The sequence below is a fragment of the Dama dama genome, chromosome 27 (assembly GCF_033118175.1).
Source record: "Dama dama isolate Ldn47 chromosome 27, ASM3311817v1, whole genome shotgun sequence".
NCBI classification, from domain to species: domain Eukaryota; kingdom Metazoa; phylum Chordata; class Mammalia; order Artiodactyla; family Cervidae; genus Dama; species Dama dama.
In genome coordinates, this window is record NC_083707.1 from 43360251 (window position 1) to 43388103 (window position 27853).

Sequence of the window (27853 nt, forward strand, 5' to 3'; positions counted from 1 at the left end):
TATGGTGTTAGGAGGTATTCTAATTTCATTCTTTTACATGTAGCTGCCCAGTTTTCCCAGCACCATTTATTGAAGAGGCTGTCTTTGCCCCATTGTATATATTCTTGCCTCCTTTGTCAAAAAAAAAATAAGGTACCCATAGGTGCATGGGTTTATTTCTGGGCTTTCTATCTTGTTCCATTGGTGTGTATTTCTGTTTTTATGCCACTCCCATACTGTCTTGATGACTGTAGCTTTGTAGTATAATCTGAAGTCAGGAAGGTTGATTCCTGCAGCTCCATTCTTCTTTCTCAAGACTGCTTTGGCTATTCAGAGTCTTTTGTGTTTCCATATGAATTGTGAATTTTTTTGTTCTAGTTCTGTGAAAAATGCCACCTGTAATTTGATAAGGATCTCATTGACTCTCTAGATTGCATTTGGTAGTATAGTCATTTTCACAATATTGATTCTTCCTACCCAGGAACATGGAATGTCTCTCCATCTGTTTATGTCATCTTTGATTTCTTTCATTAGTGTCTTATAATTTTCTATGTACATTTCTTTTGTCTCCTTAGGTAAGGTCATTCCTAAATATTTAATCCTTTTTGTTGCAATGGTGAATGGGATTGATTCCTTAATTTTTCTTTCTGATTTTTCATTGTTAGTATATAGAAATGCAAGTGATTTCTGTGTATTGGTTTTGTATCCTGCAACTTTGCTAAATTCACTGATTAGCTCTAGTAATTTTCTGATACTATCTTTAGGGTTTTCTATGTACAGTATCATGTCATCTGCGAACAGTGAGAGCTTTACTTCTTCTTTTCTGATCTGGATTCCTTTTTCCTCTTTTTTTTCTCTGATTGCTGTAGCTATGACTTCCAAAACTATGTTGAATAATAGTGGTGGAAGTGGACACCCTTGTCTTGTTCCTGATCTTAGAGGGGATGCTTTCAGTTTTTCACCATTGAGAATAATGTTTGGTGTAGGCTTATCATATATGGGCTTTATCTATGTTGAGGTAGATTCTTTCTATGCCCATTTTTTAAGAGTTTTAATCATAAATCGATGCTGAATTTTGTTAAAGGCTTTTTCTGCATCTATTGAGATGATCATATGGTTTTTATCTTTCAGTTTGTTAATATGGTGTATCACATTGATTGATTTGCGTATACTGAAGAATCCTTGCATCCCTGGAATAAACCCAACTTGGTCATGGTGTATGAGCTTTCTGATGTGTTGCTGAATTCTGTTTGCTAAAATTTTGTTGAGAATTTTTGCATCTATGTTCATCAGTGTGATATTGTCCTGTGATTTTCTTTTTTTGTGGTGTCTTTGTCTGGTTTTGGTATCAGGGTGATGATGGCCTCATAGAATGAGTTTGGAAGAGTTCCTTCCTCTGAAATTTTTTGAAAGAGTTTTAGAAGGTTAGGCATTAGTTCTTCTCTAAATGTTTGATAGAATTCTCCTGTGAAGCCATTTGGTTCTGGGCTTTTGTTTTTTGGGAGATTTTTGATCACAACTTCAGTTTCAGTGCTTGTAATTGGGTTGTTCATAATTTCTATTTCTCCCTGGTTCTGTATTGGAAGATTGAACTTTTCTAAGAATCTACCCATTTCTTCCAGGTTATCCATTTTATTGTCATATAGTTGTTAATAATAGCCTCTTAAAATCCTTTGTATTTCTTCATTGTCTGTTGTAACCTCTCCTTTTTCATTTCTAATTTTGTTGATTTGATTCTTCTTTTTTTCTTGATGAGTCTGACTAAAGGTTTGTCAATTTTGTTTATCTTCTCAAAGAACCAGCTTTTAGTTTTATTAATCTTTACTATAGTTTCTTTCATTTCTTTTTCATTTTTTTCTGCTTGGATCTTTATGATTTCTTCTAATTTTGGGGTTTTATTATTCTTTTTTCTGTTGTTTTAGGTGTAAATTTAGGTTGTCTATTTGATGTTTTTCTTGTTTCTTGAGGTGGGATTGTATTGCTATAAACTTCCCTCTTAGAACTGCTTTTGCTGCATCCCATAGGTTTTGAGTTGTCATGTTTTCATTGTCATTTGTTTCTAGAAATTTTTTTATTTCCCTTTTGATTTCTTCAGTAACCTGTTGGTTATTTAGAAACGTGTTGTTTAATCTCCACGTGTTTGTGTTTCTTACAGTTTTTTCCTTGTGATTGATATCTAGTTGCATAGTGTTGTGGTTGGAGAAGATACTTGATATGATTTCAATTTTCTTAAATTTACTGAAGTTTGATTTGTGACCCAAGATGTGGTCTATCCTGGAGAATGTTCCACGTGCACTTGAGAAGCAGGTGTATTCTTCTGCATTTGGATGGAATGTCCTGAAGGTATCAATGAGATCTACCTCATCTAATGTATCATTTAAGACTTGTGTTTCCTTATTAATTTTGTTTTGATGATCTGTCCATTGGTGTGAGTGGGGTGTAGAGTCTCCTTCTATTATTGTGTTTGTCAATTTCTCCTTTTATGTCTGTTAATGTTTGTCTTATGTATTCAGGTGCTCCTGTGTTATGTGCGTAGATATTTACAATTGTTATGTCTTCCTCTTGGATTGATCCCTTGATCAATATGTAGTGTCCCTCCTTATCTCTTGTAATATTCTTTATTTTAAGGTCTATTTTGTCTGATATGAGGATTGCTACTCCAGTTTTATTTTGCTTCCCATTTGTGTGGAGTATATTTTTCCATCATCTCACTTTCAGTCTATGTGTCTTTAGGTCTGATGTGGGTTTCTTGTAGATAGGATATACGTGGGTCTTGTTTTTGTATCCATTCAGCCAGTCTGTGTCTTTTGGTTGGAGCATTTACTCAATTTACATTTAAAGTAATTATTGATATATATGTTCCTATTGCCATTTTCTTAATTGTTTGGGGTTGATTTTATAGATCTTTTTTCTTCTCTTGTATTTCTTGACTATATAAGTCCCTTTAACATTTGTTGTAAAGCTGGTTTGGTGGTACTGAATTCGCTTAACTTTTGCTTGTCTGAAAAGCTTTTTATTTCTCCATCAATTTTGCATTAGATCCTTGCCAGGTACAGTAATCTTGGTTGTAGATTTTTCCCTTTCAGTACTTTAAATATATCCTGCCATTCCCTTCTGGCCTACAGAGTTTTCTGCTGAAAGATCAGCTGTTAAACATATGGGGTTTCCCTTGTATGTTACTTGTTGCTTCTCCCTTGATGCTTTTAATATTCTTTCTTAGTGATTGAGGGCAGGAAGAGAAGGGAACAACAGAGGATGAGATGGTTGGATAGCATCACCGATTTGATGGACATGGGTTTGGGTAGAGTTTGGCAGTTGGTGATGGACAGGGAGGACTGGTGTGCTGTGGTTCTTGGGGTTGTAAAGAGTTGGACACGACTGAGTGACTGAACTGAACTGAACTTAGTGATTAGTCTTTGTTAGTTTGATTAGTTGTGTGTGTCTTGGCATGTTTCTCCTTGGATTTACCCTCTATGGGCTTTTTTGTTCCTCTTGGACTTGATTATTTTCTTTTCCATGTTGGGGAAATTTTCAACTATAATCTCTTCAAAATTTTTCTCATACCCTTGCTTTTTCTCTTCTTCTTCTGGGACCCCTATAATTCGAATGTTGGTACATTTGATATTGTCCCAGAGGTCTCTGAGACTATCCTCAGTTCTTTTCATTCTTTTTACTTTGTTCTGCTCTTCAGAAGCTATTTCCACCATTTTATCTTCCAGCTCGCTGATTTGTTCTTCTGCTTCAGATATTCTGCTATTGATTCATTCTAGAGTATTTTTTAATTTCAGTAATTGTGTTACTTGTCTCTGTATGTTTATTCTTTAATTTTTATAGGTCTTTGTTAATTGACTTCTTGCATTTTCTCCATTTTGTTTTCAAGGTTTTTGATCATCTTTACTATCATTATTCTGAATTCTTTTTTAGGTAGTTTGCCTATTTCCTCTTCATTTATTTGGACTTCTGTGTTTCTAGTTTGTTCCTTCATTTGTGTAGTATTTCTCTGCCTTATCATTATTATTTTTTTTTAACTTACTGTATTTGAGGTCTCCTTTTCTCAGGCTTCAGGGTTGAATTCTTCCTTTTGCTTTCTGCCCTCCTGAGGTTGGTCCAGTGGTTTGTGTAAGCTTCTTATAGGGTGAGATTTGTGCTGAGTTTTTGTTTGTTTATTTTTCCTCTGAGTGAGGTGGTAATCCTGTCTGCTGATGATTGGATTTGTATTTTTGGTTTGTTTGAAGGAAGTGGCAACCCACTCCAGTACTCTTGCCTGGAGAATCCCATGGAGGGAGGAGCCTGGTAGGCTACAGTCCATGGGGTCCCAAAGAGTCAGACACGACTGAGCGACTTCACTTACTCACTTGCTGTTAGATGAGGCATCCTGCACAGGGTGCTACTGGTGGTTGGGTGATGCCAGGACTTGTATTCAAGTGGTTTCCCTTGTGTGAGTTCTCTCTATTTGATACTCCCTAGGGTTAGTTCTCTGGTAGTCTAGGGTCTTGGAGTCAGTACTCCCACTCCAAAGGCTCAGGGCTTGATCTCTGGTCAGGAACGAAGATTCCACAAGTGGTTATGGCATCAAGTGAGATTAAAACAAATATCCAAAAACGAGAAACCAAAGATGAACCCCAGACAAATGGCAGTTACAAAATCAGGCAAATAATAATGAAAATAATGGAATATACACATATATATATACACACCCATGAAAGTACAGTAGATTGACCTGGTGAACAAAGAATATAAAAAATTATATTTACCAGTTAAGAACCAAACTAACTAAAGCCAAACTGGAAAACAAAACTAAAGCAAAGTGCCATGTGGGGAATAAAGCAATGAAAACAAAACCAACAAATCCGTTGAGAGGAAAGAAAAGAAAGAAAAAGAAGAGATATGCAAAGTTAAACAGAGGTAGATAAAGAAGATTTATATACATCAAAGATTAGCTGCAAGGGGGAAAGAACAGTAGGAAAGGCAAACAAAGGAATAAATGTAGAAAAAATATAATAGGTTTAAAAAAATTAAAATCAAAATTACAAAAAAGAGAAAAGAAAAAAAAAAAACTGGAAGAAGAAAGAAAAAAGGAAAACTCCACAGAACTGCAAAAGCCCAATGTAGAGGCAGAGGTTTATAGCAACAATAAAAAGTGTGACTGAATAGATATGCAAAGTTAAATAGAGGGAGATAAAGAAGATTTATATACATTAAAGATTAACTGCACGGGGAAAAGAACAGCAGGAAAAGCAAACAAAGGAATAAATATAGACAAAATAATAGGTTTAAAAAATTAAAATTAAGAAAAGAGAAAAGAAAAAAAAGGAAAGCTCCACAGAACCGCAAAAGCCCAATGTAGAGGCAGAGGTTTATAACAACAATAAAAAATGTGAGGAAAAAAAAAAACAAGCTCAAAAACTTAATTAGATTTCATAGTGCCAATAAAACTGACAACTTAACAGATGGGGGGAAAATCCAAAAGAATCTACAGAGCAAGTCAAAGCATAATAATAAATGTTTTTCTTGAGTCACTGCTGTCAGAGTCCTTTCTCTTACTGGGAGTCACAGTCCACCTCACCACCCCAGGATGCCCTCCAACACTGTGCTGATCTCTGGACTTGCTGTGGGGACAGCTCATATTCTAATCTGGTCCTACTCCTGTGTATTCTTGCCTCCAATTTCCACAGCTATCAGAACTAGTGCATTTTCTTTTGTGGGAGCTCTCAATGACCTTTTATATATCCCATAGACACAGAGTCTGCCTAGTTGATCCTGTGGATTTAATCTGCAGCTTGTACAGCTGGCGGGAGGGTTTTGGGTCTTCTTCCTTAGCCACACTGCCCCTGGGTTTCAGTTGTAGTTTTATTTTCACCTCTGCATGTGGGTCGTCCACCGGGGTTTGCTCCTGAGGCTGCCCTGGAGGACTTGGGTTTGCCCCTGTGAGGGCCAGGTGTGGCGGTGGTGCAGCTGCTTGGGTTTCAGGGGTTCTGGCAGCACCAGGTACTCAGGGGAGTTTGCAGTTAGGGCAGCAGGAAATATAGTGCTCTAGAAGGGTATGGTAACCAGTATTGGCCAATCGGTTTCAGTATTCTTTCCTGGAGAGCCCCCCTCCCTGACTGAGAAGCCTGGCAGGCCATGGTCTGCAGGGTGGCAAAGAGTCGGACACTACCAAAGTGACTCTGTGCGCATAGATGCAAGACTTTTTTTGCCTGTGGCAGCTCTGCTCCAGTGAGAGTTGAGCATGAAGGTGGCGCAGCTGCTTGGCTTTCAGGGAGCCTGGCAGTGCCAAGTGTGCAGGGGCATGGACTCCCTCCACCACAGGAGTTATGGCCCTATAAGAGTCTGTTTTTCAAGCCTCTTGTAACTTGGGATCAGAAGGCCTCTTTGGCCATTCTTTCTCCGTAGCTCCGCCCATTCAGACACTTAGATGACTCCATTGCCTTGGATCCTTCTCTGTTGTTCAGGGCATCAGGCACATAGAGGGGCCCCCCTGACTGGAGTCTGCTCTGTACTTCGGTGCCTCAGGGCTTTGATGGGCCAGCCTTTCTATTGTTCAGCTGCCGATTCTGGCATGTGGGAAGAGAGAGCCTATGGTGATGGCACCACCAACTATGCGTGACTCGGCTGTATCACCTTGCTTCCCTGGCTGCCCGGCCTCCCTCCACGGGCATCTCCCTCCACAATCTCCTCCTTCACATCCCCTTGGTCCATCTCTCCACAGTCAACAGCAGCCCTCACCCTGGGATTGCCCCACAATCCCCAAACTCCAGCTCCCAGCCACTGTGCCCTCTAGGGGACCTGCATCCCTCTCTGGGGTATGTATGGCTGTGGCAAGGACTGTCTGATTCTCATTCCATTTAGGCTGCCACAGATCAGCTGATTCACTGTCAGCCTTAAATGTTTCTCCTCTGACTCAGACAATTGCCCTGATGTGGGGATAGGACCCCTACTTCAGTTCCCCCACTGCCGAGGGCAAGTCCAGTCTTACTAACACTCCTGTTTTCTCCCCTAGTTCCTTCGTCCTACCAAATTTTACATGGTTCTATATATTCTTTTCCACTCATCAGGTGCTCCTCTATGCTCTCAGCTGGCATTCTGCATGCAATTTTGTGTCTGATGGTGTATTCTTGATGTATCCGTGGAGAGAGATGTACTCCATGTCCACCTACTCCTCCTTGTTCTCCTTATTTCTGATATCTTAGTGTTTAGTTTATTTCTAATATCATAGTGTTGTGATCAGAAAAGATGCTTGATATGATTTCACTTTTCTTTTATTTACCAAGGCATGCCTGTTGGCCCAGCATGTGGTCTATCCTAGAGAATGTTCTGTGTGCACTTGAGAAGAATGTGTAGTCTGCTGCTTTTAGATGGAATGCTCTCTAAATATCAGTGAAGTTCATCTGGTCTAAAGTGTCATTTGAGGCCCATGTTTCGCTGTTAATTTTCTGTCTGAATGATCTGTCCACTGATGAAAGTGGGGTATTAAAGTACCCCACTGTTATTGTGTTTATTTTTAGTTTTTTGAGAAACCTCCACACTGCTTGGCATAGTGGCTGGACCAATTTACTTTCCTACCAACAGTATAAGAGAGTTTGCTTTTCCCCACAGCCTCTCTAGCATTTATTATTTGTAGACTTTAAAAACTATTTGTTTTTGGCTGCATTGGGTTGCTGCATGCAGGCTTTCTTTAGTTGCATTGAGCAGGGACTACAATCTAGTCTTGGTGCATGGGCTTCTTATTGCCTTGGCTTCTTTTGTGGAGCATAGACTCTAGGGCATGTGCTGACTTCCATAGCTGGGGCACAATGACTTAGTTGTCCCACAGCATGTGGAGTCTTCCCAGACCAGAGATCAAACCCATGTCCTCTGCACTGGCAGGTAGATTTTCTTAACCACTGGACTGCCAGGAAATTCCTGTAGACTTTTTGATGACCATTATGACCAGTGTGAGGTGATTTGATCATTGGTCTTTTGATTTGCATTTTTATAATAATTAGTGATAATGAGCATCTTTTCATGTGCTTATTGGCCATCTACTATGTCTTCTTTGGAGAAATGTCTATTTACATCTTCTGCTCATATTTTTAAAAACAACTTTTTATTTTTGTATTGAACTATAGTCAGTTAGGGGCTTCCCTGGTGGCTTGGTGGTAGAGAATCTGCCTTTTATGCAGGAGATGTGGGGTCAATCCCTGGGTTGGGAAGATCACTTGGAGGAGGGGGGGCAACCCACTCCAGTATTCTTGCCTGGGAAACCCCATGGGTAGAGGAGCCTGGCGGGCTACAGTCCATAGGGTCAAAGAGTTGCTGAAGCAACTGAGCATATACAGTCAGTTAACAATTTTGTTAGTCAATTAACAATGTTGTTATAGTTTTAGGTGGAGTGCAAAGGGACTCATATACATGTATCCATTCTCCCCTAAACACCCTCCTTCTGCTCATTTTTTGGATTGGGTTGTTTGTTTTTGTGTTATTGAATTGTATGAGCTGTTTGTATGTTTTGGAAATTAAACCCTTGTTAAGGCTTCCTTGTTAAGAAATTAAACCTAGTTGCATCATTTGCAAATATTTTCTTCCAGTCCATAGATTGTTTTTTCATTTTGTTTATGGTTTCCTTTGCTGTGCAAGAGTTTTTACATTTGATTAGATCTCATTTGTTCACTTTTTCTTTTTTTTCTATTGCCTTAGGAGACCTAAGAAAACATCAGCTAATTTATGTCAGAGAATGTTTTGCCTATGTTCTCTTTCAGAAGTTTTATGTTGTCATGTCTTATATTTAAGTCTTTAAGCCATTTTGAGTTTGTGTGTGGTGTGTTCTAACTTCATTGACTTGCATGTGACTGTCCAACTTTCCCAGCACCACTTGCTGAAGAGACTGTCTTTTTCCCATTGGATATTCTGGTCTCCTTTGTCCAAAATTAATTGACCATAGGTATGTGGGTTTATTTCTAGGCTCTCTATTCTGCTCCATTAATCCATAGGTCTGTTTTTGCCAGTACCACACTATTCAATTTCTGTAGCTTTGTGGTATTGTCTCATGTCTGGGAGGGTTATGCCTCCTGCTTTGTTCTTTTTCTTCTGGATTGCTTTAGCAATTCTGGATCTGTTATGGTTCCACATAAATTTAAGGATTATTTTTTCTAGTTCTGTGAAGAATGTCATGGGTAATTTGATAGGCATTGCATTAAATCTGTAAATTGCTTTGGGAAATATGGCCATTTTACCAGTATTTATTACTCTAGTCTAGTCCAGGAGCATGAGATATCTTTCCCTTTCTTTGAATTACCTTCAGTTTCCATTACCAAGTTTTCAGTAGTATTTTTTTTTTTATTGTACTTTATTTAGAATGTCTTAGTTACTATACAGCAAAGTGATTCAGGCATGTATATGTATATATTCTTTTCCATTATGGTTTATCATAGGATATTGAATATAGTTCTGTGTGCTATATAGCAGATTGAGTATAGTTCTGTGTGCTATATAGCAGGACTTTGTTTATTCATCCTATATATAAAAGCTTACATCTGCTAATCCCAACTTCCCATTCCTCTTCTTCCTCAACCCCCTCCCCCTTGGCAACCACCAGTCTGTTCTCTATGTCCGTGATTCTTTTTCTGTTTCATAGATGGGTTCACTTGTGTCATATTTTAGGTTCTACATCTAAGTGATATTATTGAGTATTTGTCTTTTCTTTCTGTATAATAATCTCTAGTTGGATCTGGGTTGCTGCAAATGGAATTATTTCATTCTTTTTATGGCTGAGTAGTATCCCATTGTGTATATGTACCACATCTTCTTTATCCATTCATCTGTTGATGGACATTTATGTTGTTTCTATGTCTTGGCTATTGTGAACAGTGCTGCTATAAGCACAGGGGTTCGTGTATCTTTTTGAATTACAGTTTTGTCCAGATATATGCCCAGGCTTCCCTGGTGACTCAGAGGTAAAGAGTCTGCCTGCCAATGCAGGAGAAACAGATTTGATCCCTGGGTCAAGAATATCCTCTGGAGAAGGAAATGGCAACCCATTTCAGTATTCTTGCCTGGGAAATCCCATGGACAGAGGAGCCTGGCGGGCTCCACTCCATGGGGTTGCAAAAGAGTCGGCCATGACTTTGTGACTAAACAACAACAACCAGATACATGCCCAAGAGTGGGATTGCTGAATTGTATGGTAATTCTGTTGTTAGCTTTCTGAGAAACTTCCATACTGTTTTCCATAGTGACTGCACCAACTTACATTCACATCAACAGAGTACGAGGGTTCCCTTTTCTCTATACCCTCTCCAGAATTTACTTGTAGACTTTTTACTGGCCATTCTGACCAGTGTGAGGTGGTACCTTATTATAGTTTTGACTTACATTTCTCTAATAATTAGTGATGTTGAGCATCTTTTCATGTGCCTATTGGCCATCTGTATTTCTTGTTTGGAGAAATGTCTCTCTAGGTCTTCTGCTCATTTTTGGATATGGTCATTTGCTTTTTTTCTTGTTGAGTTGTATGAGCTGTTTGTATATTTTGGAAAGTAAGCCCTTGTTGGTTGCATCATTTGCAAATATTTTCTCCCATTTTGAAGGTTGTCTTTTCCTTTTGTTTATGGCTTTCTTTGAGCAAAAGTTTTTAAGTTTGATTAGGTCCCATTTGTTTATTTTTGTTTTTATTTCTATTGCCTTGGAAGACTAACCTAAGAAACCTTGGGTACAATTTATATCAGAGAATGTTTTGGAGATCTTCTTTTCTAGGATTTTTATGGTGTCATGTCTTATATTTAGGTCTTTAGGCCATTCTGAGTTTATTTTTGTGTGTGGTGTGAGGGTGTTTTCTAACTTCATTGATCTACTTGCAGCTGTCCAACTTTCCCAATACCACTTGCTCAAGGGACTTTTTCCCCTTTTTGTATTCTTGCCTTTTGATTGACCATAGGTGTCTGAGATTTTTTCCTGGGCTCTCTATTCTGTTCCATTGATTCCTGTGCCTGTTTTTGTTCCAATACCATACTTCAAAAAATAAAATTTAAAATTAATTTATTTTTGACTATGCTGGGTCTTCATTACTGTTCATGGGCTTTCTCTAGTTGCAATGGCTTCTCTTCTTGCAGAGCACAGGCTCTAGAGTGTGTGGGGTTGGTTGCCACACAGCATGTGGCATCTTACCAGACCAGGGATTGAACCTATTTCCCCTGCACTGGCAGATGGATTTTTAACCACTGGACCATCAGGGAAATCCTCACATTTTTTTATTACTCTAGTTTTGTAGTATTGTCTGAAGTATGGGAGGGTTATGCCTCCTGCTTTCTTCTTTTTCCTAAAGATTTCTTTTTTTTTTTTCCTAAAGATTTCTTTAGCGATTCTGGGTCTTTTATGGTTCCATATACACTTTAGGATTATTTATTCTAGTTCTGTGAAGAACGTCATGAGTAATTTAACAGGAATTGAATTAAATCTGTAGATTGCCCCAACATTCTTATTTGAAGCCCCAACTTCCAATGTGACTGTATTTGTAGATAATGCAATATCTTTCACGAATATACATGCAGAAATTCTCAACAAAATACTGGCAAACCAAAGTCAGCATCATATTTGAAGGATTCTACACCATGACCAAGAGGGATTTATCTCAGAATGTCAGGATAGTTCAACATAAGAAAATTAGTCAATGTAATACATCAGGTTAATAGAATGATGTTTTAAAATTACATGATATTCTCAATTGATACAGCAAAGGCACTTGACAAAAATCCAACACTGTTTCATGAGAGAAAGCACTTGGAGTACTAGGGAAGGTAACTTTCTCAACATAATAAAGGGCACTTGTGGAAAACTCACAGCTAACTTCTTACTCAGTGGTAAGAGACTGAAATTGTTTCCTCTAATATCAAGAACAGGATCAAAAATGCCCACTTTCACCACTACAATTTAACATTGTACTGGAAGTTCTAGTCACATCAAGTAGACAAGAAAAAGAAATATTAGGCATCTGTATGGGAAAGGAAGAAGTAAAGCTATCTCTATACACATATGATAGGATTATAATAGAAAATCATAATCATTAAAGGTTGCTAGAACTAATAAATTCAGCAAAGTTGAGGATACAAAATAGGGAGTGAAAGTGAGTCTCTCATTCTCACTGCTTATAAAAGTAATTTTCTTAGAGATTTTTTTTGGTGTGCTGTGTATGTGTCTATATGGCTTACATATATTTACAAGCATATAAAGTATATTTTAATGTGAATGAAATTGTAGTTTATACACTTTGCTTTTTTGATTAACATTTGCTTTTTTTATGTTAAAAACCTATAGTTCCACCCCAGTTCTTTAATCAGCTTCCTGATACTCTGTGGGAACAGTGTAACAGTTTCTAACCAAGGATCAGTTAGACTGCTCCCAATTTATTTGTATTTTAGATGCTACAGTGAACATTATTGATATGTGTATACACACACACATACATGCCAATACATATTCAGAGAATAATTTCCCAGCAGAAAGTGCTTAGTAAACATTAAAAAAAATAATAATAAGTTACACGTGTTTGAGGGGCTAGGGACCCTAAGACTGCTTACGTAGAGCTTTGTTGCACAGTGTGCCCACAAGGTGGCAGGAGAGGTCTATTAATCTTGACAACTGTGCCTCATGCATTTCAAAAAACTGTTCACAGGCTGGTCTGGATATTTTTTCCTCCTAAATGATGTTACTGTTGTTAATTTGTAACAATGTTAATTATTTTTATAAGATGAAACTGATATAATAGTTTCAGTCAGTGGTCATAACCTGTGCTGCTGTTTCTGCTAATATGCCCCAAGTAAAGGAATCTAAAGACACAGTATTAATATCCTCTATTTGACAACCAATAAAAGAATGAATTACATCAATCTCTAAAAATGCAAGTTTTATGAATGACGATAGCAAAACATTTAGAATATTCCTAATCACCACATTACTTTGCTGTTGTTCATTTGCTGTCGTGTCTGACTCTTTGAGATCCCATTGACTGCAGCAAGCCAGGCTTCCCTGTCCTTCATTATCTCCCAGAATTTGTTCAAACTCACATCCATTGAGTTGATGATACCATCCAACCATCTCCTCCTGCTTTCAGTCTTTCCCAGCATCAGCGTCTTTTCTACTACGTTACTTTGTAGTGATCAAATATTTTTCTAAAAGTGTTAGCCACAATAGTTTATAGAAATCATAAAGTCCCTAGATTTTTCCTAGTTGTGTCTTCTTGAGAGAAAACTGATGATTGTTTTGGACATCAGACCCCTTGGTCATGAGTCATCTTTGCAATGCCAGAAAACATATGGGAAATCATAGAATTAAAAGTGCCCAGAAGCAGAAATACAGAGCAGAACTTAGGTTATTTATGGGAGAGACTTAGTTCAGAAACTGTATGTAAGGGTTTGGAAGAGGAATTAATTACATAGAAATATATATCACAGAAAGTAAAGAGTCACAGAGGTATACTCTGTTTTAATAAAATATGAGAATATCTTGGTTGCGTTGGAGTTCAGGATAGTTCTGACTCTGGTTAGAGAACTTGTCCCTGGATCCCAATAATATTCCTGCATAGGATCTTGGAAGATCCAGATGCTGATGGCAGCAGCTGGAACCCTGGCCTCCTGCCTTCCTATTCTGACTGCATGGCAGGTGAGGAGTCCCTGTAAATCAGATCTTCATGATCACTGTATCTGAGGATCAATTAAACATCAGAGCCTAGTGAAGAATATCCATCACAGTGGGAAAGGAACACCTTCAAACGTTCTTCAAGACTCCTTACCTGCTGGGAGATTGATTTTTCTCCCTAATTTTTTAGTTTAAAAATCTGTTCTGGCACAGCAGTTTTCAAACATTTATTTTTAGCTGCAGCCTCTTGTAGCAGTAATATTTCATCATGGAATCTCAATATATAGAATGTGAATAAAATAGCAAAAAAGACTAGGACCACTGGTTGAAAAGTCTCCCGATTTACTGCACAGGTGATTCCTGAAAACAGCAAGGTTTCCTGGAACTCAACCAGGTGGCTCTGTGTGATGACAACAGATGGAGCCCCACCCACCCCTGGGCCAAGCCGCTCACAGGTTCATTATGCCCTCGGAGTCATCCTTGACTCACTGAACAAGCAGTTATCTGGAGCTCACTGTTGGCCAAGTACAGGGACCGATCCTGGGCACACAGAAACGAGCCAGGCCTGGGTCCCACCCCAGAGCTCAGGTGCGTGCAGGATGCCTTTCCAAACTCCAGAGCGCTGTGACCACCTCGACCACTCATCAGCCCTGTCTGTTCCTAGGCCTCACTCCAGAGATGCCAATTGAAAAGCTAAGAGAGGAGTGAAGCCTAGATACCTGCTTCCTTAATAAGGGTGATCTGGTGGGAGAGACAGAAACACAAACAGGTGTGGTACTTATAAAACACTGCTGAGAGTACGAGAGAGGTATCAGGAGCAGCCACAGGAGCGTGAGGGGGCGGGGAGCACCCTAGGGCACGGCCAAACAAAGCTTTGGAGGGGATGTGGCAGGCTGATGGGACAGCATTCTGAGGGGCCATCTAGGATTGAGCCAGGTCAGCAGGGATGGTCACAGCAGTTTTAACCACAGGCATGTACTCTGTCCTCATTAATTCCCACTAGGCCAAAAGGACTTTTTTTTTTTTTTTAGCAGTAGTAGTAGTGCTCCCATGTCAAGAATGGTGACACTAATGTTCAGGAGGTTAGCAATTTGCAAAAGGGGAGCCAGGACTGGAACCCAGGTTTGTTCCTCTTCAAATGCATGCCTTCAGCTGCAACTGTTAAATCAAATTGGCTCTTAAAGGATGTGGAAGGTGGAATAGATTAAAACAATCTGATGGCTGGATGTAGGGTCGGGGAGTACTCTAACTTGGTGCACCTGGGTGATGCCAGGGTCCTGGCCATTGACTCCTAGACGAGGAATCTGCTTAGGGTGGTAGATGTATGACCATGATATGTTTGAGGTAGGACCTAGATGGGTAGGAGTGAGATGGAGAGACAGGCGAGAAGTCAGTGGAAACCAGGATACTCAGTGAGTCACTTGGGGAGCAGGTGCAAAGGGAGAAGAACTGAGGGCCAAAAGGTGTGTGCAGGGGAGATGGGAAGGACCAGAACAGAGGATGCAGAGGGAGCAGGGTTCCGGGAGAGAGAGACCAGTAGTTCTCTCGCAGCACAGAGGCCCGTGGGGAGAGTGACAGAGCAGCGCTTGTCACACTGGAAGCACAGTGATGACTGATGAGAGATTTCAGGAGCCTGTTCCAGTGGGGTAAAACTGCCAAGATGCTGCATGGTGGGGCTGTGGTGGGGCCAGGGGTCTCTATTCCTAACAGGCTCCCAGGTGATACAGCTGCTGCTGCTCCTGGACCAGACTTGGTGGAAGAGACAAGAGAAAGGGTGGTGTTTGACCAAAAATGGAGGTAGTGGTATAGGACTTGAAGCAGGGCCGTGACTTTCATCTGTTGTTCAACAGTCAATGATTTATTATGCGCCTACTGGGTTTCTGTCTCGGGAATTGCCAAGGATGATGGTAATAACCTAGTTCCCGTGGTCTTAACACATTGTGGTAAGTCTTGGAGGGGAGTATGTATAAGTAGTGAAGGAGCCACTGAGGTCCTAGGACCTGACAGCTGTGTGTGAGGTGGCTTTGAAAGCGAGGCAGGTGCAGGTACAGTGAGCCAGGAGGTCACCCTCTATGGACTCACGCCCTCAGGTCCCACCTCCACCACTAAGTAGTGTCTCTGCCCAGATGTTTCCTGGGTTTTTGTTGTTTAGTCGCTCAGTTGTGTCTGACTCTTTGCAACCCCTCTTTGCAGCATGCCAGGCTTCCCTGCCTTTCTCTATCTCCCAGAGTTTGCTAAAAGTCATGTTCATGGTTAGGGTCTCAGTTTCCCCACAGATTCTCACTACAATGTCTTCTGTCACCATCCAGCCTGATTTCTTTAGCCTCATGTTCAATACGTATTTGTGGGAAATGCTGATTTTAAAAGATGATGCTTTTTATTTTTTATTTTATTTATTTTTTAAGATGATGCTTTTTAAAGCCAAATGACAGCCCTGAGCTCAGAGCCTAGTGCAGGTCATGTTTCACAGCTGGCCTGGCCACAGCAGCCAGTCACTGCGCACGGCTATGGGGGACTCCTGCAAACCTGGTGTCATCTCAGCTCAGTCCTCAGCTTGTGATCATTGGATGTGGTTTTCCACCTCCATGAACCCGAGTCTGCTCACCAGTGAAACAGGGAACAGCGCTGCCGTGGGAAGATTGCCCTGAGCATCCATCCAGCTGCAGGTGGTGAAGGTGGAGTGTGTGGAGTGTGGAGATGGTGGGCCGGGATCTCCTAGCCCAGGTCTTCTGGCTGCTTCCCTGCTCTCCCAACTTCACTGACTAGTCACAGAGGTAGGCCCTGGGCACCCACTCCATGTGTGTGTTGCACTGGGTGCTCCCTTGTGCCCAGTACATTCAGCATAGGGTCACCCTGTTCTCACACTAGCATCTTGCTTCTTTGCACTTGAACTGTATTTGTTGGTAGTGGGGGGTAAGTAAAAATCTAAAAATAAAAAAAATCATTTTTTCCCAGTGCAAAAGGAATCTCTCCTTACCCTTTTCTTAGAGCATTTACTCTAGAATCCTTATAGGTTGTCTTTTTGATATGTATATAAACATTTTTAAAGGCCAAATAGGCCTTTAGCTAGTTGGACAACCTAGGAATGTTTTCTTCTCAGGGATCTGGATGACAAAGGAGTCATCCTTTTGAAATGTCAGCCTAAGTTCCAGAGAGCACCAGACTTCCAGTTGCAACCCCACCTCCTACGGGAATGAGAAATGTATCTCTCCTTTGGGTGAAGACAAGTAGCGAATCCAAGGAGCCACTCCAGTGGCCGGGTGAATTTAGGATGAGCTCTGACAAGTAGTGCTGTCAGTCCTCATACTAGAGAGCGGGTCGAGAGGGTCTCAGCAATGTGGCTACGTAAAGGGTTGGATTTCTTGGAGTCTTCAAATCCTGAGGCGGAGGGGCTGCGAGGAGTCTCACGTTCTGATTTAAGGCCTTTCTACACCTTCTGCTTCCTTCCTCCTCCACTCGGTGGAGAGGCTTGTTGGGCTGGCAGGACACAGTTACGCATCCTTTCCCACTGTGGTGGAACCTGCCTGGCTGGAAGGGGCTTTCGCAGAATCTGGGCCATCTGACCCATAGGAATGAACCCTGCCCACTTCCGGAAGGTGGCGCGCAAGGCTGCGGTCCGCGCCCCTCGGCTGAGCCCTGGGACCGCCGCTCACGTGATGTGTGGGCTCAGCGCTGAGTCCCGCGCCCCGCCCTCCGCGTGCTCTCGCTCCGCCCCCGAACGGAGCGGAGCATCCCCAGGTCTGGAGCATCCCTGGCCGCGCTCTGCGGTGCGATGAGGGTCTGGAGCTCAGAGCATGTGTTCGGGTGAGCGGGCTGAGGCCTCAGTGGGTCCAGACCCGCCTGGGCCTGACCTGCGGCCTCGAGAAGGGCGGGCTCTGTTACTCTTTGGGCCGTGGGGCGGGCAGTGATGCACTCCAGGGCCCGGGGTGAGGGGACGGCATCCTCGGCTCCGCAGGCCTGGTCTCACCTCGCGCGGGGACATCACTCGGGGCGGGATCAGGACCCGCTCTGCGGCTGACCACCGGGTCCAGAGGGCGCTAGCCTGGGCACGTGGGGTTCTGTGGCGGCGAACGCAGGTGGGCATGGAAAGCCTCCAGCTGCTTACAAGTGTTCTCCTAACCTAGGCGGTATCGTCTCTTGTCTCCTTCATCTGTGACACTCTGAGCTCATTCTTTCATATTTTTTTAAAGTAACAGATTTTTAAATTTTCTAATCCCATTTAGAATAGCATTTCCATTTTGTAATTTAAAAAAGTACTTTGTCCTTTTCATGTAAAATTTAATTAAAATTTATCGTTGGGTTTGAAACCTATGAAATTATTTTAATGAAATCTTTAGACTTGATGGGATTCAATTTTAGTGTTGATTTTTGTACAGCATGTAGCCTTTCTCAACTGGATTCCATTCCCAGACTGACTCCAGAGATTTTCTCAGTTCTCCCAAGGATGGGGCATGCCAGCACCATCTGGATGCAGGGGGTACAAGTTAAGTCCCTGGGAATGGTGGATGCCCAAGCTGTGCAACTCAGGCCAGAACTGCCCTACAAGTTCAGGAGATGTTGGCTGATAAACAGAAGTGATTTGTCAGCTCTGAAAAGTTACGTGATAATATTCACCCATTTAAATCATACAGTTCAAATCATACAAATAAATCAGAGACTTGTAGTAAATTTACATAGTTGTACAGCATCTCTGTAGTCCAGAGCATTTCCTCATCCTACAAAGACCCCTCATGCCCATCTGCAGTCACATTCCAGTCTCCTTCTCAGGCAGATTAGTATCTGCTTGTGTTTTTATGAATTTGCCTTTTCTGGACGTTTCTCATAAATGCAGTCATATACCACATGGTCTTTTGTGTCTGGCTGCTTTTATTTAGCTTCATTGTTGTGGGAGCCTGCATTCCTGCTTATGTCCTCACCTCATTGGTTTTGTGTCCCTGGCACATAGTTGTTACTCATTGAGGGACTGAGGAATATCATAGGGACCAGGTGCCTTTTGAAATGAGGGCGACTGTCCGCCAGAGGAATTCCCATCAATACACGAGCAGCTGTGGAAGGCATGTCTCTCCTGTCACTGATTTGTGAACTTAAAAGCCAAGTGCCTTGATGAAAATTGACAAATGTGAAAGACAGCTGAGAGGAGGCCACACGGCTGCCAGGGTGGGTCATGAGATGCTGTGTGGTAGGTGGCACCGCACCTGCAGGATGGTACAGAGTTGGAAGCCTGGCTTTCTAGCTGAGCTTACTGTAGACTTTCCCCTTGCTTAGTCCCTTTAAATGCCTGATTTTTTTCCTTTGAGAATTACATACTTTTCTTTTTCTTTCTACACTTGTTCTCTTTTTATATGTTTGTTGAATATTTGGTTGGAAATATTAAAATTTACTCTTGAAAGGCCAAAAATAATCAGGCACAAAGACTTATAATTTTTTAAGTTGAAATACAGTTGATTTACAATGCTGTATTAGTTTTGGGGTTTTGTTTTTTGTGGCCACATTAGGGATCTTAGTTCTCTGACCAGGGATTGAATCTGCGCTCCCTGAAATGAAAGTGCAGAATCTTAACCCCTGGACTGCAGAGAGAGTGTGTGTGTGTGTGTGTGTGTGTGTGTTCTGTTTTAAATTCTTTTCCTTTATAGGTTATTACAAGATACTGAGTATAGTTCCCCATGCTTACACAGGTCCTTGTTATTTATTTTGTATATACTAGTGTGTATATTTTAATCCCAGACTTCTAATTTAATCCCATCCTCCCCCTTGGTAATCATAAATTTGTTTTCTATGTCTGTGAGTGTGTTTCTTTTTGTAAGTAAGCTTGTATCATTTTTTCCCCCAGATTACACATATAGACAATATCCTATGGTATTTGTCTTGGCCTGACTTACTTCACTTGATATAATAACCCCTAGGTTCATCCATGTTGCTGCAAATGACAGTACTTCATCCTTTTTTATGGCTAAATAGTATTATATCATGTATATTCTTCATCTGTTTCTCTGTAGATGGACATTTAGGTTACTTCCATATCTTGGCTATTGTAAAATAGGGCTGCTGTGAACATTGGGGTGCATGTATCTGTTAGAATTATAGTTTTCTCCAGATATATGCCCAGGAGTGGGATTGCAGGATCATATGGTAGCTTTTGAGAAACCTTCATACTGTTCTCCATAGTGGCTGATCACTTTACATTTCCACCAACAGTGTAGGAGGGTTCTGTTTTCTTCATACCCTCTTCAGCATTTGTTATTTGTAGACTTTTAATGATGGCCATTCTGACCAGTGTGAAGTGGTACCTTATTGTTGTTTTGATTTGCATTTCTCTAATAATTAGCAATGTTGAACATCGTTTCATGTGCTTACTGGCTATTTGTATGTCTTCTTTTTAAAGTTTTTTAAAAATAATTTTTTTGGAGTATAGTTGCTGCCCTCTCTATGTCTTCTTTGGAGGTAAAATGTCTACTTAGGTCTTCTGCCCCTCCCCCCTTTTCTGTATTGAGCTGTTGGTATATTTTGAAAATTAACCAGTTGCATCATTTGCAAAATTTTCTCCTGTTCTGTATGTCTTTTCGTTTATGGTTTCCTTTGCTGAAGTGCAAGAAATTTTGATTTTATCAAGTTTTCCTCCAGTATTCATGCACTGAAGAAACCCTAGGAATGGAGATCAGACAGAGCTGAGGGCAGTGTAAACCCGAAGTAGTGGAGAGCTCTTTGGTTTAAAGTAGTTTAAATAGTAGTGGAAAACACAGGACTGAAATAAAAACATACAGAAGGGGGTACTTAAAAATTAACAGGCTTATAATTACAGGTTTATAAATCCCATCCTCACACCTGAGATTTCAGGTGGACCTATAACAAAATCTTTACTGGCACAAGCAGTATGAGTAGATTTCTAACAGAGTCAAGGATGTATGCTACGTGGGTTCTAGCCGACCCCAGGACTTTTAATGATGGCCATCTAGTAGGCAGTGTCATCTCAGGGAAGTAGGGTTTGGAGGAGAGGCTGCCCTAAAGCGGGCTTGCTCTCTGGCTGGGAGCAGGGAAAGGCCCCCCATCCTTTTTAAATAAGAGAAATGAGGCTCTGCAGGCAGGAGCTGCAGTGCCCAGTGTCCGCTGTCCCCACCCCAGTGGTGTTCCCTTCTCGCTCCCACTTGCAGTCTCAGTTATGAACCTACTGGGCAGCCTCCTGAAGGTCCACTTGATGTTTCTGTTTTCACCCTTAAACAGAATGTACTGTTGTTCATTGTTTTAAAATAGAAATGACTGGCACCATCTTGGACAGTGCTTTTCAGTTTCCTTTTCTTCTCAACAGTGTGCTCCTGTGATGTGTGTGTGTATCTGTTTGAGATCTGTGTGTATATGTATATACATACACCATTTATCCTTTCTCTTATTGAAGGGACATAATTTCTCCCTTATTAAAAATCATGCTGTGGTGACCACTTCTGTATCTATTTGTGATTCATGTAATCAAGGGCTTACTTAGGCCAGAAGTCCTCAAACTCTTTAGCATCAGGACCTCTTTACACTCTTAGAAAATACTGGTGTGGGTTAAATCTACTAATATTTACCACATTAGAAATTAAGACTGATAAGTTTTAAAATATTTATTAAAATTAACCATAATAAAGACTATACTTTCAGGGATCATTTCTATAGTTAGTTACTAGAGAAGTTTCTCTGATTGTGTAGAGCACCCGAAACCATGAGGAAGAGATGCAGTGTTCTCTCCTGAGCGTGAAGCCGGTCTTTGGTGTTGCTTTTGCAGCTGCTATTGGCCATTGATGATCGTTCTTCTCTTCCTTTGGAAGAGTAAGAGGGAGGGAACACCATCTGAGTGGTCTTGTTAAAAAAAGAAAAAAAAAAATTAACCATAATAAACACATGACATTAACATAACATTTTTTAATTTAAAAAACCTGTAGCTTCCAAAACTTTTCAAAGTAGTAAGAGTGGCACTGTTTACTTTTCGCTAATTTCGATAATGTCAGGCAGCATAGATGCTGACTTGATGCTTCCATCAGCTTCTGTGTTCAGTCTTGCACTCTGTTGTTTTGGCTCAAGTAAATGATTAAAACCCAGCCTCACACACTGTATGTGAGTAAAACCTACGTGGGAAAGGTAGAAGTATTTCAGAAATCTTTAAAAATTGTCATGGCTGTTCTTTGCTACTATAGCAAAACAAACCATAGTTTCTCAGATTAATTGCAGCGGGAAACCTGACACCACGACTGACCAGAGTAATTGGTCTGTCTGGTACTTTGAATGACTCCTCCCTGTGAATTGTGACATGTTGCAGTAGTCACTAGGCTGTGTGGTTACCAGGTACAACGTGGGGCAAGCATCGGGTAGTGATGCCGGCTTTCTAAAATTCCAGTTGTCTCTGTGAAGCTCAAACTCTATCTTTGGCAGCAAATGCTGTCAGGTATTTTCCTCTAAGTAACAGGATCACTTCATTGATCTTTAAGCAGACTCCTGTCCAACACCCATGTCTGAGTGACTACAGTTTGTGTTCAGTGGTTTAGAGGAGAAGTGATAGCCGGGAAGCACTGGACTGGACCACTGGACTCCCCTCTCTACCCAGCAACCCCCCTCCCCATCCTGCAGCCACCCGCGCTTCCAACCACAGTGAGGCCTCCCAGTCCTTCTTGTGCCCTTGCCCAGAGCCAGGGGTCCTGGTGTGGGAAATGAGGGCTTTTACTATCAGGGACAGACCTTGGTGCTGGTGGACTTTCTGAATGCGCCACTCAGCAGTGAGTGCCACACAGCCTGGCTTGGCTGTCACTCCTGGGGAGAGGCCAACAGTTGTGGCCTCACTGGGGCTCCTGCAACCTCGGCTGGTGTCCTGCAGCTAGGAGGGCAGGCCCTCTCAGCAGCAGCCAGGCTCCCAGAGGGGCCTGGGAGCCAGCTTTGTTGTCCTCACTTCAAGAACCGCTGGGCTGACCCAGGGTTGCTTGGGCTCCAAGGACTTTTCCTACATCTTTTTTTTTTTTATTTTTGAGTCATTATGGATGTTTGGAGGCTGGAATAATGAGCACCAGCACCCTCTTCTGGGCTGTGGGAGTCTTATGACTGATGATTGCTTAGCCCACTGCCCCTTACCATGGGTTGCTGTAGACAAGACCTCAGACCTCACCCCACTTCCTCTTTCCTACACTCTATCTGAGCATAGAGTTGCCTTGTTCTTCCTTTCTAGTACCCTGGTGTGGCACCCAGAATTGTCCCCTCTGCTAGCCCAGCCGTCTGCCCCCAGCCCTCAGTGCTGCTGCTGACGCATTCTTGAAATGCAGGCATAGAGGCCTCCCTGGGGCAGCTCCCAGGCCTCTGTATCACTCTGAGCCTCAGCTGGGGACCTTTATCCCAAGAATGAATTTCATCAACCAGAGTCTCCCAGGGGTGGGGCCAGTTCATATACTCACCCGTAGGCCTGGCTTCCTGCTCTCACCTTCTCCCGACACTTGACATTTTAGACTCCTCAGCTTTAGCCAATCAAATGAGTATTGGGCTATTTTCTTTTCTTTTTTTAAATTTATTTATTTTTGGCTGTGCTGAGTCTTCATTTCTGCGCTCAGGCTTTCTCTAGTTGTGGTAAGCAGGGGCTGCCCTTTGTTGTGATGTGCAGGCTTCTCATTGTGGTAGCTTCTCTGGTTGTGGAGCACAGTCTATAGGTACGCAGACTCAGTAGTTGCTGCTCATGGGCTTAGTTGCTCTGTGGCATGTGGGATCTCCCTGGACCTGGGATCCAACTTATGTCCCCTGCATTTGGGCAGGCAGATTCTTAACCACTGGACCATAAGGCAAGTCCCTGAGCTATTTTCTTTAATCAAGAAGTGTGTGATACTAACTTGTGTACTTAAACCTTGTAATTAAAAAATACTATGCTTAGTCTTTTCCTGTGTCATTCTATTGATGTCTGGAATTATTTTTATGAATATTTTAAACACATTGTGCTTAGTTGAAATCATCTGTTAGAAAGATGCAGGGTTTCTATATAAAAGAAACTTTGTGTGAGATGTGCTTGATTACAAATATTTGTCAACTTTGATAGTTTCAAGTAATTTTAGGAGGCATAGCCTATTCTGCATAATGATTTTTATGGGACTCTCTGGGAGCTTGACTTACAAAATGCACATACAGCTTCACTCACTGTGAAAGCTCCCCCTTCTGTTCTCATGAGTCTGTGGGTGCTCCCTTCTTCCCCAAAGTGTGGTGCACTGTGGCCCTGATGGTGGTTTCCTAAGGAGAAAGTCTCCCTGTACTCTGCTGAGTGATCAGGACCAGTTGTCTCTGCTCCTTCATCCCCTTATGTTGGATCTGGTGAATGTGTTTAGCACAATGACACAATTCCACAACTTGAAAAAACATTTCTGTGTTAAAGAGCAGGGTGTCTGGACCTGACAGTGCAGAGGCCATTGTGTGACTGAAAGATTGTGGAGTAGGGGCTGGGAGGCCCGACTCTTCATCTGCATCCTCTTGCTAACTTTTTGACCTGGGATGAGCCTTTTATGCCAAAGAATGCTCAAACTACTGCACAATTGCACTCATCTCACATGCTAGTAAAGTAATGCTCAAAATTCTCCAAGCCAGGCTTTAACAATACGTGAACCGTGAACTTTCAGATGTTCAAGCTGGTTTAGAAAAAGCAGAGGAACGAGAGATCAAATTGCCAACATCCGCTGGATCATCGAAAAAGCAAGAGAGTTCCAGAAAAACATCTATTTCTGCTTTATTGACTGTGGCAAAGCCTTTGACTGTGTGGATCACAATAAACTGTGGAAAATTCTGAAAGAGATGGGAATACCAAACCACCTGACCTGCCTCTTGAGAAATCTGTATGCAGGTCAGGAAGCAACAGTTAGAACTGGACATGGAACAACAGGCTGGTTCCAAATAGGAAAAGGAGTCAGTCAAAGCTGTGTATTGTCACCCTGCTTATTTAACTTCTATGCAGAGTACATCATGAGAAATGCTGTGCTATATGAAGCACAAGCTGGAATCAAGATTGCCGGGAGAAATATCAATAACCTCAGACATGCAGATAACACCACTCTTATGGCAGAAAGTGAAGAACTAAACAGCCTCTTGATGAAAGTGAAAGAGGAGAGTGAAAAAGTTGGCTTAAAGCTCAACATTCAGAAAACAAAGATCATGGCATCTGGTCCCATCACTTCCTGACAAATAGATGGAGAAACAGTGGAAACAGTGGCAGACTTTATTTCCTTGGGCTCCAAAATCACTGCAGATGATGCAGCCATGAAATTAAAAGATGCTTTCTCCTTGGAAGAAAAGTTATGACCACCCTAGACAGCATATTAAAAAGCAGAGATGTTACTTTGCCAACAAAGGTTTGGCATAGTCAAGGTTATGGTTTTCGCAGTAGTCGTGTATGGATGTGAGAGTTGGACTATAAAGAACGCTGCACGCCAAAGAATTGATGCTTTTGAACTATGGTGTTGGAGAAGACTCTTGAGAGTCCCTTGGACTGCAAGGAGATCCAACCAGTCCATCCTAAAGGAGATCAGTCCTGAATATTCATTGGAAGGACTGATGTTGAAGCTGAAACTCCAATACTTTGGCCACGTGATGGGAAGAGCTGACTCATTTGAAAAGACCCTGATGCTGGAAAAGATTGAAGGTGAGAAGAGAAGGGGACAAAAGAGGATGAGGTGGTTGGATGGCATCACCAACTCAATGGACACGAGTTTGAGTAAACTCCGGGAGTTGGTGATGAACAGGGAGGCCTGGCGTGCTGCAGTCCATGGGGTCGCAAAGAGTCAACACAACTGAGTGACTGAACTGAACTGAGCCTTTTATGAGGATAAAGTAAATTCATGGTCAGTGAATTTGACAAAGTAAATTTCATGGTCAGTGACCATGATAAAGTTATATTTAAAAAGGACATCAAATATGGAACATTCTTCAATATGTTCATGATCTTTGATGTTTAATTTAGTAATTCCACTCTCTAAATTTATCCTAAGGACAGATAGACATGTTGAAAGCCTGGTGTGCACACATGTTCACTACTGCCTTCATTTTACAGTAAAGGTTGGATGTAATCAAAATAATCTGCCAGAGGGGACTGGCTATACCATAGGGTGACTTTTTGTGCCACTAGTTACAGTCCTATATTTCTGAAAATAGCCTCGTGATGCAGGAAAGTGCTCATCATCTGTTCCATATAAAAAGCAGGTGATTTGTGCATGCATGGAGCATGACCCCAGTTTAATTTCTAAGTGTGTGCATGTTTGCACATGGATGCATGTCTCCAGGTCTTGAGTCTGGACTGTTATCTGGGGAAGGATGTGTTGCGGAGACACCTGCCTCTGGGGCTGAATGCTTGCCTGGTGCCTCCTGGAGAAACGGTCAGGACAGCAAGGCCTGGGGAAGGTCCTACCTGAGGACCTGACTCTGCGCCCTTTGTGGCCCTACGGCATTTGGCCTCAGTGGGCCTGAAGCCCTGGGAGCAGGGGCAGCTGTGCAGGCTCTGATGGCAGGAAACCAACAGGGATGCTGATGTCCACCCCTCTCCAGGGCTCAAGACCAGAGGGAGGGGTGGCGTCTGCAGGACAAGCCTTGGGGGCGGCATGGGGACACATGCACAGATTTGTCTCCAGGTAGTGGAATTGTGGATTTTTGTTTTCCTCATCTTTTTCATTATTTTTCAAAATATAGACACTTTAATAATCAGAAAAAAATATATAGCCATTTCAGGTCACATACTGCTTAGAAGTTGGAGCAAAGCAGTTGCTCTGGACCTCATAGCTAGGCAGGTGTGCTGTCCTGGCTTGTGGCACGAGGCTGCAGTGTGGAGGCAGGTGGGCGGTCAGCAAAGGGCCCCTGCAGTCACTGCGGCTGTGTGGGCAGAGGCAGAAATGGGCCCTGGCCTTGCAGCCTGTGGAGCAGCATAGTTAGTGTGTGGGTGTGGAGGTCAGTGGTGGTGACAGGAAGGGGATGGGAACAGTGTCGCTGTCCAGAAGCCGCATACCAAAGTATCCTGCCTCCTTAGGCTATGGGGGACTGGCGAAGGAGGAATCCTCAGTTAAGCAGGGCCGGCCCAGCCTGAGTCTGCTCTGTACCCATCCCTGCCTACCTCCTGGTCGCTGGGAGGATCAGGGATCCAGGATCTGGAACAAGCTCAAGGATCAGGTTGACCTGACTTTGAACACACTGCCACTCAGTGCTGGTGGTTGTGTCTCTTCCAGCCACCCGTGGGACACAGTCATCAAGGCGGCCATGAGGAAGTACCCGAATCCCATGAACCCCTGTGTTGTGGGTGTCGACGTGCTGGAGCGCAGTGTGGATGGCCGGGGCCGGCTTCACAGCCACCGCCTCCTTAGCACCGAGTGGGGGCTGCCCAGCCTCGTGAGAGCGGTGAGCGCCTTGGGAGCCCAGCTACACCAACACAGCCTGTCTACACCTGGCTGGCACCCATATGTAGGGAGTGTCAGCCTTCCCATTTGGGCTTTCTGGGAAGCCTGAGATATAGTTTGTTCTCTGTGAATTAATTGTTCACTTGAGAGTTCAGCATGTCCCCTGACCCACCTATGGCGGTGACACCCCCCACAGGAAACCCAAACCCCCACAACTCCCGCTTCCCACCTCTGAAGGCCCCATTGCAGCTCCATTGCCCTGCCAGGTGTGGCCTGAGCCCCAGAGCTGGCTCTGTACAGCGATGGTTGGGGTGGGGAGGCGGTGCAGGGGGCAAGGTTGGTCCTCAGCTGACTTACCAGCCAGACCCTGACTTCAGTGTCCCAGGTCCTACCCCACTTTCTCCTCCATCTCAGTGCCGGTCCCTCCATCCCTAATTCATATGTCTGTCTGTCCCACCTGCTGGACAACAGCTGCTGGAGGAGCTGGAGGTGCTGCTGCAGACTGATTGAAGAAATTAGTAGCTGATCTGAAGTGACATGCAGTGTTTGAGGGCATGACAACGTCACCATGCTGGTTTCACTTTCTTTTTCAGATTTTGGGGACCAGTAGGACTTTGACATACATCAGAGAACATTCTATCGTGGATCCAGTGGAAAAGAAAATGGAGCTCTGCTCCACCAATGTAAGCAGTAGCCACAATGGTGCATAATGTCTTCATTTAATTGTGTTTCCAGCCCACCTTTGGTCTGTGATCTTTTAATAGAAAGGCTGAGTTTGCTTTAGCAATATCTTGTCTTTTTATTCCAGTGTAAAAACATATTGAAGAACACACATAATGATGTGAACACGCCTTTGTAACCTGGGGACAGACTCCTACCTCCCCGGCCCCCCCTCAGCTGCT

General features: G+C 42.5%; 1 protein-coding gene and 1 non-coding gene across 8 annotated transcripts in view; both read left to right on the plus strand.

Annotated features, from left to right (window-relative positions):
- The window catches only part of PRELID3A (PRELI domain containing 3A), a 47667-nt gene that overhangs the window by 6602 nt on the left and 13212 nt on the right, over nt 1–27853 (plus strand). For 5 of the 7 annotated variants that reach the window (XM_061131403.1, XM_061131408.1, XM_061131409.1 and 2 more), the window contains exons 1-3: nt 17315–17391; nt 26784–26952; nt 27545–27634. In XM_061131403.1, coding sequence (XP_060987386.1) covers nt 17360–17391; nt 26784–26952; nt 27545–27634 — 291 coding nt within the window. In that variant the 5' untranslated portion in view covers nt 17315–17359. Of the gene's footprint in view, nt 1–17314; nt 17392–26783; nt 26953–27544; nt 27635–27853 lie in introns of those variants that run through there. The other 2 variants (XM_061131406.1, XM_061131407.1) reach the window with 1 other exon arrangement.
- Nucleotides 21207–21420, plus strand: LOC133047889 (small nucleolar RNA U3). The gene has a single exon (XR_009690892.1). It is a non-coding gene; the product is annotated as a small nucleolar RNA U3 (small nucleolar RNA).